Source organism: Gossypium hirsutum, chromosome A12, assembly GCF_007990345.1.
Source record: "Gossypium hirsutum isolate 1008001.06 chromosome A12, Gossypium_hirsutum_v2.1, whole genome shotgun sequence".
NCBI classification, from domain to species: domain Eukaryota; kingdom Viridiplantae; phylum Streptophyta; class Magnoliopsida; order Malvales; family Malvaceae; genus Gossypium; species Gossypium hirsutum.
The window spans coordinates 99,017,447-99,030,411 of record NC_053435.1 but is presented as its reverse complement, the minus strand read 5'-3'; the positions used below and the strand labels follow the sequence as shown (position 1 = coordinate 99,030,411).

General features: G+C 31.0%; 2 protein-coding genes across 7 annotated transcripts; both read right to left on the bottom strand.

The window, feature by feature from the left end:
- Positions 1-785: 785 nt before the first annotated feature.
- On the bottom strand, positions 786-4,006 carry LOC107951220 (exocyst complex component EXO70E2). Of its 3 annotated transcripts, none has more exons than XM_016886173.2 (2): positions 3,693-4,006; positions 786-3,157 (listed from the first exon to the last, which is right to left on the bottom strand). In XM_016886173.2, the coding sequence occupies exon 2, from the start codon at positions 2,847-2,849 to the stop codon at positions 906-908; it is 1,944 nt and encodes a 647-aa protein (XP_016741662.2). In that variant the 5' UTR covers positions 2,850-3,157; positions 3,693-4,006; the 3' UTR covers positions 786-905. The 3 variants fall into 3 exon arrangements, with proteins under 3 accessions (XP_016741662.2, XP_040939172.1, XP_016741663.2); XM_041083238.1 differs by having other exon boundaries at positions 786-2,949; XM_016886174.2 differs by lacking the exon at positions 3,693-4,006 and adding an exon at positions 3,267-3,654.
- A 1,273-nt stretch (positions 4,007-5,279) lies between these two features.
- Positions 5,280-9,244, bottom strand: LOC107951222 (uncharacterized). 4 transcript variants are annotated; one of them, XM_016886178.2, is made up of 4 exons: positions 8,537-9,240; positions 7,163-7,872; positions 6,452-6,876; positions 5,280-6,195 (listed from the first exon to the last, which is right to left on the bottom strand). In XM_016886178.2, exons 2-4 carry the CDS (start codon positions 7,680-7,682, stop codon positions 5,428-5,430), a joined length of 1,713 nt encoding a protein of 570 aa, XP_016741667.1. In that variant the 5' UTR covers positions 7,683-7,872; positions 8,537-9,240; the 3' UTR covers positions 5,280-5,427. The 4 variants fall into 4 exon arrangements, with proteins under 4 accessions (XP_016741667.1, XP_016741665.1, XP_016741666.1 ...); XM_016886176.2 differs by having other exon boundaries at positions 7,163-8,265; positions 8,537-9,079; XM_016886177.2 differs by having other exon boundaries at positions 7,163-7,918; positions 8,537-9,072.
- Positions 9,245-12,965: the final 3,721 nt, after the last annotated feature.

The window sequence follows — 12,965 nt, the reverse complement described above, 5'->3', positions numbered from 1 at the left end:
CAGTTGGAAACAACATAATATAAATAAAAGAGATGTGGTCTACAGGAAGTCATGGATGTAGCTAACTCCTAATCAATATCTTACATTTAGCACATGCACATTAATACTTTCAATTTCAGTGTAACTGACTTTTTTCTCATTGATGGACACTACATGCCTCTTTGTCAGTTGTATTAATCTGGATCAAATGCTCATCAGCTATGTGGGGGCATCGATGGATTCAAGCCTGGGCTATAAGAAATTGATTTTTTTTAAAATATGGAATATTTTGAAATATCATATTCCCCTACCCTATTTGTTTGTGTACGTGTTGAATACAAATATTTCAACAACAAAAAATGAGCAACATTCGTCACTCTAAGTAACCAGAGATAAATCAGACATCCTCGAGGTTACAAGTTATTAGTGCCTGCATTCATGTACCTATGATACCCGGACTTAAGGATGAGTATATATTTGGAGGATTATAACTCCATACCAATTTCCGACATATATTCAGAGAAAAGGTGAACTTCAGGGAAAATAAAAGGTCTGGATAACATAGGCGTATTAAGCAGAAAAATATTATCAACCCTCACTAATAAACAAATACTAAGCCGAATATGGCTCCATACTCATGTCCGAATATGCATAAGGGATATTCACATCTTAAGCCAAAAAAAAAAGGAATACTATCAACCCTCAAAATTATACCTAGAGAATGAACTGGATATATGCCTAGAATTGATGCATGTTTATAACAATGTTATTTCAAGCCAAGAGAAACACAGGCAAAGACAATCATAAGCAATCAGAAACAGAAAATTTTGGAAATGAAACATGTTAATTACAATCACATTTTATATCTACGAAAATACAGACTTGATTCAGAAGAAAATACCCAAAAATGGCTAAAACTTGACAGCTTATGTCTTCATCATTCTTCGTGAATTGCGCAACGATCTTGGTGATCCTTCGAAAAGGTCCAAGAGCAATTTTTCGACATCTTCAACAGTATGCTTAATGCATTTATCATCAACATGAGCAGGATTTCTTCCAAGAAAAGTCCGGTATGCATGGACCACTTTAAGTGAAGTCGAAATCCGCAAATCTTCGCGAAGCTGTGGATCTGGGATGCACCAACTTGTTTGGTTTTTGTAAACCTCCTCAAAGGCAATGCTAAAGCCCTTGCACTTTTCTTTGAAAGCAGATTTTGACAGGGAACTCGAGCCAGGGTTATCATCCTTGAGCAACAAAACGACTGAACTCCAAGTGACTCTCTCATAGTTCATTTCGTGTTGCTGGAACTTTGCGTTATGCTTACGGATCCATTCGTCTCCGAAGAAAGGCCTGAGTTCCGAGCCCTTAACCTTTTGAACCATGTAATGGAGGTTATTCATCAAGAAAATATGTTGTAAAGCTTCATCCTTGTATAGTTTAGATTTCTTATGAAGATTGGACTCCAAAGAGCTTGTGATTGATCGAAGGTGACAAGCCATCGGACAAGATGTGGAAAGAGACGCAGTTGGTCCACACTGTGGCTCACTAACTAGACTTGCAACATCTGAATGTTGATCCTCAAGAAGCAAATTGAGGGTGCTGCTATAGTCAGGGAACATACTGATGTAATTCATGACATATTTACTGAGAGGATGAACTCCACCTCCAGGGAAAGGGTATAATGATCCATTTGAAGAAACAGCAACTCTGAACGTGTTGAATGCTGCTTTTACGGAATCAGCCAATCCCTCAAGAAGCTTGTGGAACTCGAGTCGAACAAAAGAACCACCATCTTCTGAGAACAATGCATCTATGTCTAGAACAAGATCTGCCAAAGTCTCATACATGTCAAGCAGACGAAGCAGCTTTTCGGGTTCTTGAGGCCCCATTGCTATGGCTTCACCAAAATTCAAGAGGCAAAGAATTGTAGTCTTCGCTATCTCAAGAAAGCAAAATGAATTAACTGATCCAAACTCCCCTAAGACCTGATCACATAACCGTTTTTCACTCATGAGATAGACACGGAAGATGATCTTCATCGACCAGGTCCATTTATTCATCTCGGTACTCAAGCTACACCACTCCATTTTCAGCACATCCTCAATACTCAGTTTTCCATTTTCGAGAATGTCAAAATGCTGCTCCAATGCTTCCTTCCTTACACCAATGAAAGCTTCACAAAATTCCTGACCGTAATCTGAAGCAAACATAACCTTTGCAATGGACTTGATATCAGGAATTACATGTTCAGGGACCAAATCAACAATATATTCACCACATTCGTCGCTACGAGAGCTTTTGCTCGATGCTTCCTTGGCTGACTCATTATCTAATGAAACAACAGACTCATTGTAAACAACATTCCTTTGAGAAGAAGGAGAAGGCATGTATGTCGGTTCAGACTGTTGCTTATGCTTAACAAGCATATGAATAAGCTCTTCCTCAAGCCTTGACATTGCCATCTGCAATAAACTTGATGCACGGTGAAGAAGTTCCTTCTGCTTCTGATTTTCATTCATGGACAAGCCGCGTAAACTGTCTATCAGTGTCTGAACTTCATCTACGGCTTCTAGATAATCGGAAACTTCCTTGGGTCCAGAATCCCATATCATTATTCGATCCGACTCCCAAATCACAATTTTCCTCTCTACTCGTTTCAGTCGCTCCTCAACTTCAACAAATCCCTTTCCTCCCTTACTATCGATATTTGAAGTTATCAATGATAAGTGCGCATCAAGATCGATAAGGATTTTCCTCAAATCATCACTAAGATTTTTTGTAGTTCCTAATGCCTTGACAATATGGTGAGCAGCAGCAACCACATGAAGATCTCCATCATGTGCTGGGATGGCAGATTGACATTCATCCATATCCCAATTCTTTTTTTTTTTTAAATTGCAACAAACCGAACAAAACCAATCAAGTAATTGACTTAACACCGACTAACTTCTCATGCAACCAAGCCTAACCCTAAACCAAAAACAAGACAAAACCATTATTTGGAATAAATAAACCCCAGACAGGATCAGGACCAACGAACATCTATCCAAGGCAATGAAGCCAAGTTTTCCACTATACAGAATCTAGAACACCAACAGGCCCAAAAACCATGATTTGGAAGATTGGACTTAACATCAACGAACTTCCAAGGTAATCAAAGCCAAGCCTTTCACTGGATCTAAATCACCAAATAGCCAAAAGCAGATTTGGAATCAATAAACCCCACATAGGATCAAAGAACAGATCAAAACAATTGTTTGAATGCTTTAGAATTCAAAGATATCTACCAAACAGTTTAAAGCTTGATAACTCCCCACCGCAGCAAAATCAAAAGTGATTTTAGATGATCATCTTAGCACAGAAGTTTTACAAAGGTAAGCTCTGTTACCTCACCTACCCTAAGCAAAGCCAGAAATATAAAGAAAAGAGTTTGAAGGACAAAAACAGATGAAAAAAGCTCATGATAATTGATGAACCTAGAGTTGATGAAATCAATCAATCAAGTGAAAATGATTTGATCATCAAATTAGAGAAAAAACGCCAAAACTTTTTTTTTTTGGGCCGGGGGGGGGGTGGTATTTACTACCTCCTTAAAACACATTTAAAACATAAAACAAACTTTAATTAAAACCCCGTACTCGAAAATTGGCAAAAGAAGAGAAAAAAAAAACTAAAATATTCAAAAAAGAAAAGTTAGAGGAAACAAACCAAACCTTAAAACTTGTTTTCCTTGATATCTTCGAAATCAAGCATCAACCCAGAAAAAAAGAAAAAGAAAGTCAAAAGGGACATCAAAATTCTCAAAAGAGAAGCAGAACAACAACAATTGTATAGGAATTTTGTCCAAAAAAGCAAAACTTGAATGAGACAGTGAATAAGTAGAGGTGGAGGAGGAGAGTGGAGACTGGAGAGATTAAAGAGGGAAGTTTCGTGGGAAAAATGCAGAAAGAATAAGGGATTTGGATTTTATTTTATTTTGAATATGATTTTATTATTTTTTTAGAAAAGACACCATACTAAAAATCAATTTAAAAAGAAATGGAGGAGTTGAATGCTTGCTGCGTAGGGAATTTAAAGTCGCGGCTTTGACTGTTGGTAACATTACGCGGGAGTTCTATTGTAAGCTCGAAACAAGAAAACATTATGGTAAACGTCTTACTTGTTAATATATTTATTTTTAATATTTTCTTATCATTTTTAATAACTTTTTCGTTTTTTTTTGTATTTTTTTCATAATTTTTTTATGTTCCTTTAGAATTTTTGTTACATTCTCATAATGTTTAATAATTTTTATAATATTTGGTACTCTCAAAATTTTTGTTATGCATTTAAAAATAGGTTTTGGAATTAAAAAAATTAAATTTTGAAATAAAAAATAATATTTTTGGCTACCAAGAAATTGTTGGTACTTCTATAATTGTTATCTCTCATAATTTCTGTTCTTACTCGTAGTCCTTCGTAAAATTTTTGTATGCCCTTAAAATTTTTATGCTTTCAAAAATAATTTTGGAATGAAAAAAAAATTTTAGAAATTAAAATTTTATATATTATTTTTTGGTACTAAAAAATTTTGTTGGGACAAACCAAAATTTGAAATTTTAAAAAATAATAATTTTGCATTAGGATAAATTTAAAAAATATTAAAATTTAATTAAAGAAAGAATTTTTTTTAAGACGAACCAATATTTGATATTCCCTTATAAATTTTGCTACTCCTATATATTTTTTAAAATTTTGGTACATTTTTAAATTTAAGTTTTGGAATGAGAAAGTAAATTTTAGTATAAAAAGTATTATTTTTTCATACTAAAAAATTTTGTTGGGATGAACCAAAATTTGATATTCTAAAAATAATAATTTTGCATATTAATAGATTTTGTTATGTATAGGGATAAAATTAAATTATTGAAAATTAAAGAAAGAAAGAATAAATTTTAAGAGAAATTAATATTTGGTACTCCTTCCTAATTTTGGTAGTAGTCTCATATTTTTTGGTATTCCATTCTTGGTAATCAGGTAATTTTGGGTACTATTTCATAATTTTATCATTATTGTTTATTTCTAATTAAATTAATAAAAAGATAAATTAAGAAATTAAAACAAACTCTAAACTATATTCTTTAAGGATTATTTTATCTTTAATTGTAGAATACTTGAATGAAGAAGTTAAATTTTATAAGAATTCTCTTTTACTTGATTCAATTATGTTAGATTATTAAATTATAATTGGATTTTTGTAGATTATGATGAGTTAGGTTAATTTAATAAAAAAAAACCAACTCAACCGGTGGAATGCTCTCTGTGGGAAAATTAGTTATTAATGTATTTCCAGCACAATCACTTTGTTCATTACAGGTATATTCCAATTGTATTTAAATTTTTATCCTTTTCTATACTATAATCCCAATATGCATCACCATGTACGGAGATTGATACACACAAGGAAACTTAGATTCCATCCATGGAAAACAATATCCTCTCTGCATTTACTAGTGCATCAGACCCTTTCCTACTTTTCTCCACAATCTTCTCTATCAGTTGCTTCTCCATTTCATCATCACCATCACTACATTCATCTTCCCTCACACCCACTAATTCATGCACCCTTAACTGTTGATCTTCCAATGTTCGTCCTCCACCATATACGGCCTCCTCTAATGTGTTCTTCGGATACATGCCATCTTGACCGCCCCAAGACATGTTTTGAATTCGATCATACTTATGCAGCTCGCCTTGATGCTTATTTCGATAAATATCAGGTAGTCCATCATCATCATCATCTTCTTCTTCTGATTCATCCGTCTTCAACAGCTCTTCACGAGCTTCAATGTATGCATCTAGAGCTTCCCCTGATAGTTGCATAACTAGAGGACCAGACTGGCAATCGATTTCTTCATTTGCTAATGGACTCTCAGGGTTGGATGAATATTTCAGTTTACTGTTAGAGATCTTTCGTGAAATCTTGTACTGCCATTCCATTAGTTTCACCTTCTTCTGGCTGTTCCTGAGGGCCATCTCAAGTTCTTCTATACGTTCTTTGAGCTTCGATTGAATAACTTCGTGTAGACGCATGCTCAACTCTCGTGGTGAGACTGCATAATTTCCAGAATGAGTAGTAGAAGTGTCACGGCTATCTTTGTTTGAAACAGATTCGGCAAGAGCCTGTGCATTGATCATATCGGATCTCAATTCACCTTCGGCAAAATCTGGGTCAAGCTGCATCAATTTTTAGCTGTATTGTCAGAACACCCAAGCAAGTTTTCAGGCAAGGAAAAAGATTTCCATCATGTTATGCTTATTATTGTTTATTCCTAACTCCGATAAAATGTTTGAAACATTCAATATACAGCACTGCCATTGTGGAAAAATGAAGCAATCACGACACCAATATTGATTGGCAAGAGAGTATAAAGTAGAACGAAGTAGCTAGAAATGTGCAAATGAAGCAATGAGTCATTAGACAATGCGTTACCTCATCAAGATCAGACAATCTTCTCTCCAGGTTAGAGACGTTCATGTTTAGACCCAACCTCTCGAGTTCAGCTTCGAGCTCAGCTTCGATTTGACTCATTGACTCTGAACTTTCCCCTACCTTATCATAATATGATTCTCCACCATCACATCGTTTGGAATTATTGAAATTCTGTTCCACGGAAGATGATGCCCTGTCATGAAAGGAATCATCATACGTCTCCCCTGATTCGTACTTCTCATTAGCTATCTCCTTCACTGTCACCGGATCTTTCATCTCGAGCTCATCATGAAGATCTTGAACTACATTCTCCGTATGCTTTAACAACCCTCTCAACTTCAACACTTCCCTTCGATTTCTGATGCAAGAAGATACTATGCCAATAAAAATACCAAGAGAAAACAGAAACGCTCCATCATCCGGACCTGGTATGTTAATGAATGAATAAGTATTAAGATGAATACATTGAATTTAAGAAGCGACCGTGAAATATAGAGAAAAAATAACTAAACTAAACTAAACTAAATGCCAAATCATGTTCTTGTACATCAAGCTTAAGCTTGTACAAAGTAGCAATAAAATGCAACGGTGTCAAACACATACCGATTCAGCACCGACTCTAGAGCCCAAGTAACATAGAACTACAGAAAACAAACTGCATATCAATATAAAGGGTAAAAACAAAATTGAACAATGATGTGAAAGTAGTACCCTGTTGTGAATGAAACCGGTTTGCAGTATCCATTTTGCAAGGAACGCTTTGTCTTCCACTATACCGGTTTCCCCTCTTAAATTTCAACTTCTTGCGGAGATCTGAAGACTTGACTTTTGGCAACGGAGGAATCCCGAAAACATTTCCACTCCTTTCAAAAGTGGCTAGATTATGCAACGTACTCTCCACGGTTCGATTTGATCCATTGGGAAAACTGCCACTTGCTCTGCTGATTATTTGGCTTCCATCAGTTACGATCAATGGTCTCGATATCGCAGTCGGTGATGATGGAGGGAAAGTAAGTATGTATTCTTCCATATTAACATGTTCCATATATAGGTGAGCCATTATGCAACTATCTAAGGAACTAAAAGGTTTAAGTAAATGTCCATATGAATATCTAGTTTCAAGTGTGCTTCTTTTCCTCATAGTGTCACTTCTAGGCCCCTTTCTACATTGATCTTCTCTTGATTGAGAAACTAAATTGTGATCCATGTGATGTCCTGAACTTCCCACCATTTCACTATCGAATCCGCTATCGGAATCCACTTTTGCAGCTGAAACCACATAATGTCTATAAGAATCTGATACTTTCCTAGTTGAAAACTCTCTTCCATCTGAAGAAATATCTTGCTGGAGTCCCTTTGTCGAAGACAAGGGACCGTTCCCGGTTTCAGCCTCTTGAGTTCTTAGCTCAGGAAAGCGAGTCCTATCACCCAAAAGATTTTGCCAATATTCAGCAAAATAACCAGCAGCTGTTGCAACAAGCCATGAATCCATTTCTGTGACTACCGATTTCTACAACACAAAAACTAAGTCCTTTTTTCCATTATCAACATCTACAACTTCCAAGTTTGAAAAAGAGAACATACATTGGCCTTACAACTCAGACATCAGCATAATAATTAATTATAGGATGGAATCTTCTTGAATCATACAATATTATACCAATTCCTCATAAAACTGAAAAACAAAATGCAAGCAAAGATGGAAGCAACTTAAACGAATCCATTTCAGAAACTACCAAGTTCAATAGCACAAAACTTGACTTTCCGATTTCGATATTGAAAACCTCGAAAGAACAATTCCCATGGATCCAATTCTGAAAGCGAAAATATCATTGGCCTCACAACTTGAGCAATTCAGCACAATCAATAATCAATTAAAGAACTGAATCTTCTTGAATTATTATTAATACAATAGTTTGCCAATTCCTCATAAAGCTGGAAACAATATGCAAGCTAAGATTGAAACTCTCAATTCCAGAAATTTAATAAACTAACCAATAGAAAACCCAAAGGGAACGAACAAAACACTAGTGTTCCCAAGACAAACACATGATTGTGAAAATGATGTAAGAATCCAAGCCTTACCCGTTTGGAATACAAGATGAAAACTGCAGAAATCAATCAACAGAGGGAACCCATGTTTTACCCCAAAATGATGCTGATAAAGTGGTTTGCCTGCTTCAACTGAATAATAAGATCAACAGAACTGAAAGGGTGGTAAAGTTTTTCCTTCTTGTTTGAGAATTTACGTGAGTTGTGAAGTGAAACCTAAGAGACCCGAGTTTGCAAGAAGAGCCTTGTTTTGAATTATGAGCTTTGAATACATAGAGATGGGGATTCCATGGAAGAAAAAGACCCGTTGCTGTGTTATCTACACAAATTACATTTCAACTCCATCCATATCCTTTCTTTTTACTCAATTATGTTTTCTACCCTCTAAAATTTACTGTTCCTAAAGATCGAGTTCAATCTAATTCCACTATAAATGAGATTTTCACTCTTGGAATCTATGCTAACCCAAACAAATAAAAAATCAACACTTAACTATGTGAATATCCAGCTGATACAAAGTGAAACATTATAGCTAACCCAAATTAAAATGCAGGACCAACAACACTTGACTCAACCACATTCAACAGGCCGTTCAACTACTTATATCTTTTATTCATGACCCTTTTAAACCCAAACCCTCACCATTTGCTTCGTTGGGTAATCCACATTCTTTAGAGGAAATATTAAGAGAAGAAAATGATCTCACAACCACTGGACAATACTTTAAACGTAATCGTAATCCTATCATTTTTGTATGAACAAGTTCAAACTTGTATAATGATAAACGCGCTTCAATAAAGGGATAAAACCATATTTTCCTCTACAGGCAATAATGATAGTGATAATTAAGTTAAGATTCAAGGAAAGCTTTATATTTGATATTATTGATAGTAAATAAGTTTATATCGAGAGAGAATAATTCATAAGTTGACACCTAGTTAAACTTTTTTTTTTAATAATTAACTACATTTTTAACAAATGATTTGTAAGTTTGATCTGTATAAATAGATAATATTTGGTATGATGATATAATCACTTTTCTTAAAATTTAATCGGTTGAAAAGTGATTCAAACGTTTGGTGTACTAAGTTTTATTTACTTTTTGGTATACAGGTAGTAGAAGCTATTAAGTTGGAGTACGGTGGAGGTAGAGGGAATTTCCGGTGGAGCAATAAAATGCGTACAGATCGAAAAGAATATCAAACAGTGAAAGCATTCTTTGAGAGTTATTTTCTCATCAACAAGGTAACATGATTCATAACATAAAAGACGGGTAAGTTAATTTCTCATGTAGATGAAAAAGTTAAAAAAATATTAAGTCAAAATTAACCCTATCTTATTACCTCTTTCCTCTTACTTACTACTTTATTTTCTCTATTTTTTCAAACAAATTTTTTGCAAATAAGTTTTATTCATTGATTTTAATTTTTCTTAGCTATAAGTTTTATCCATTTAAGTTGTATCCGAATTGTGGGCTAGATCAACTATGATTTTATATTTCTATGATTTAATTATATGTAGTTTTGCTCAGAGCAATACCTAGAATCAACTATTCTTTTCATATTCTTATGGGTTAGTTTTTAGCTAAAACAAACGTGATTTTAAATATTTTTAATTTATTTGAAAGTAAGTTTTATATATCCGTAATTTTATATATGCATTATTATATTTAATATATATATATGCAAGACAAATTTGAAACAATTTTACTTTCAATTAAAACTACAAATTATCAACTAAATTTTATTATTAAATATTTGTTAAGAATAGAGTTTATTATAAAAATTAAATACATAAATATTATTTTTTATTTAATAAGGTTAAATTCGTAAATTATCATTACATTTTTAAGAAAGTATTTAGTGAACGATACCTGATAATATAACTTTCCTAAAATCTTAATCAATGCTTTTCAAAGCATACCAAATATTGTAAAGTAACTTTATCGACAACCACACTTAATTGAAATCGTAATATGATAAATCACCAAATGATTTCATATAGTATAATTACATGCATATTACAAATATAAATATAAAACTATTTATATAAAATAGGAGAAGGAATAATTAAACAAAACTTGAGAGAAAGAGGGTTTAAGAACCCAAAAATTTTAGGTTAACCAAAACCTCTTTTAGCTTTACAAATAAAATTATATATTCTATTGTGAATATATACCTTAAATATAAACCCTTTGTTTAACTCTTGACAAGTAGATTGAAGCAAGACGGAGTTATTCCAGTTGACGCAAATTCTTGAATTAGAAAAAGAAATTGGACCACTAAATCTCTTGTTTTAATCTCTGAATTTTAATGGTCAGGGGATTTTGTTCTAAAAAAGGTAACGAAGAAAATGAAACCACCTATATGCGTTGATGGTTGGATTATGGGCAGAGTCTTTAATTACATAAAAATTTTGTAATTCGGGTGGACTGGATTTTATAATACCAATAAATTATTTAAATTTAAATTTTGTAATTTAAATTCAGAATATTTTTAGGTCAAAATTAAATTATATACTTTTACTATATTTTTATAATTTTTAAAAATTTAAATCATATTTTTATTATTTTTAAGGAGATTAAAATATAAATTTAATATTATTAATTTAATAAATTATAAAAAATTTAAATAAAAAATCTGCTATTTTAAAAACCCGAAACCTACCACCCCTTGAGATAATTGCTATTTGTTATATTTTTTAGTAATAAATCAATCATTGAAATCCATCTATCCCAATCCCCAACCACACCTAATTTTAATAAAAGAAAAAAAACATTATACTATAGAGAAAGCACAGCTCATGATTTCCCACCGTGTAGGAAAATAATATTAGGAAGGGTTTGATTATAAGAAACGTTGGGTCGAAATTTATATTTCTCTTTTTTTTTTAATAGATATTTACAATTATATTAATATTTATCATTAAATTTAACTATTATAATACAATTAATTATTAAATTCAAACTAACTAAATAAAATAAATTTAATCAAAACCACACATTTTAACTCAGAAACTTCAAATTCTAACACCCACTACATTTATTTGAATATTTTATTAAAATATAATATGAAAAAAAAAAGAATATTTAGATGTATTTCTTTCACTAAAAATGATTTATGAGAAAGTATATATATTTTTTAATATATTCATGTATTTACTTTGTAAAAATTTTGATTCGCGAAAAATGATTTAAACTTTATTTTTCATTGTGTTTCAAATTGGCTTTTGGAATCAAAAAACACTTTTGTTTCCATAAGTTTTAAGCTTTTAGCTTTTGGATATAAAATTATCAAAATACGCTCGTTTGTTTCATTCAAACTAAAAAATATTTAATTGATTTTCACATTTATTTTACAACTAAATAAATACTTAGCAATCAAATATATACTTAGTATTTAGCAATGAGCATGTAATTAATAAGAAAAATCTTAATTTTCTTTAATATGTTTTATATGTTTAAATTCAACTTTATAAATAATTTATATTAATTGTTTAAAAAATATTTATATTTTATATTTTATGTATTAGGATATCAAGTTATTTAAATACTATTTAAGTTAATTTATTTTTTACTTCACAACATCATCTCTAAAATCAACATTTTAACAACAAAAGAGAATACATTAAACTAACAAACCGCTTCTTTTCACAACCATTCTCAAAATCACTTTTGAACCGTAACAATAATAAAGAACTAGCCGTTATTAATAAAAAGATAATACACTCATTTTCTAGAAAAATGACTTTATCTTTTGAAAACTTTAAGTCATTTTTTAGAAAATAACTTTTTAAGAGTAACTTAATAAAGTCAAATATTATTTATTAATAATATATTTTAAATTTAAAAATATTAAAATATTAATCTAAAAGATTATAAATTTCAATGTTTAATCATATAATGAATTATTAATTAAATTAATATTATTTTTTATTTTAAAAAAATTATTTAATATTTACTTAAAAAAGTAAAAAGTAAAATATTAAAATTAAAATTTTATTTTGATGGTAATTTTTAACATTAATAATAATCTTAAATTTTAATTAATATTTTTAATATTTTATTGAAATTGTGATACAAATATTTCAATAATAAATGTATATTAAAATTAATAAATATTTTATAATATAAAAGATGAAGATTTTAATAGTATAAACATGAAATATTTGTTTTAATTTTGCTTAATTTTAATGTTTTTTTTCCAGTTTCAATGTGTCATATCCACTTTTATATATAATATATATAACTTCAAAGTTAAATTTTAATTAAATATTAATTATTATTAAATCTATATAAAATATTATTTATTATAAAATAATTTTTTTATTTTCAAATGAACTGAAAATAAATTTCAAAAAAATTATCATACAAAAATATATAATACAAAAATTTAATAAGTGTCATTCCAAATTTATTTTGCTTTCTTTTTCATATTAATCTGAAATTTTCATCCTATTTGTC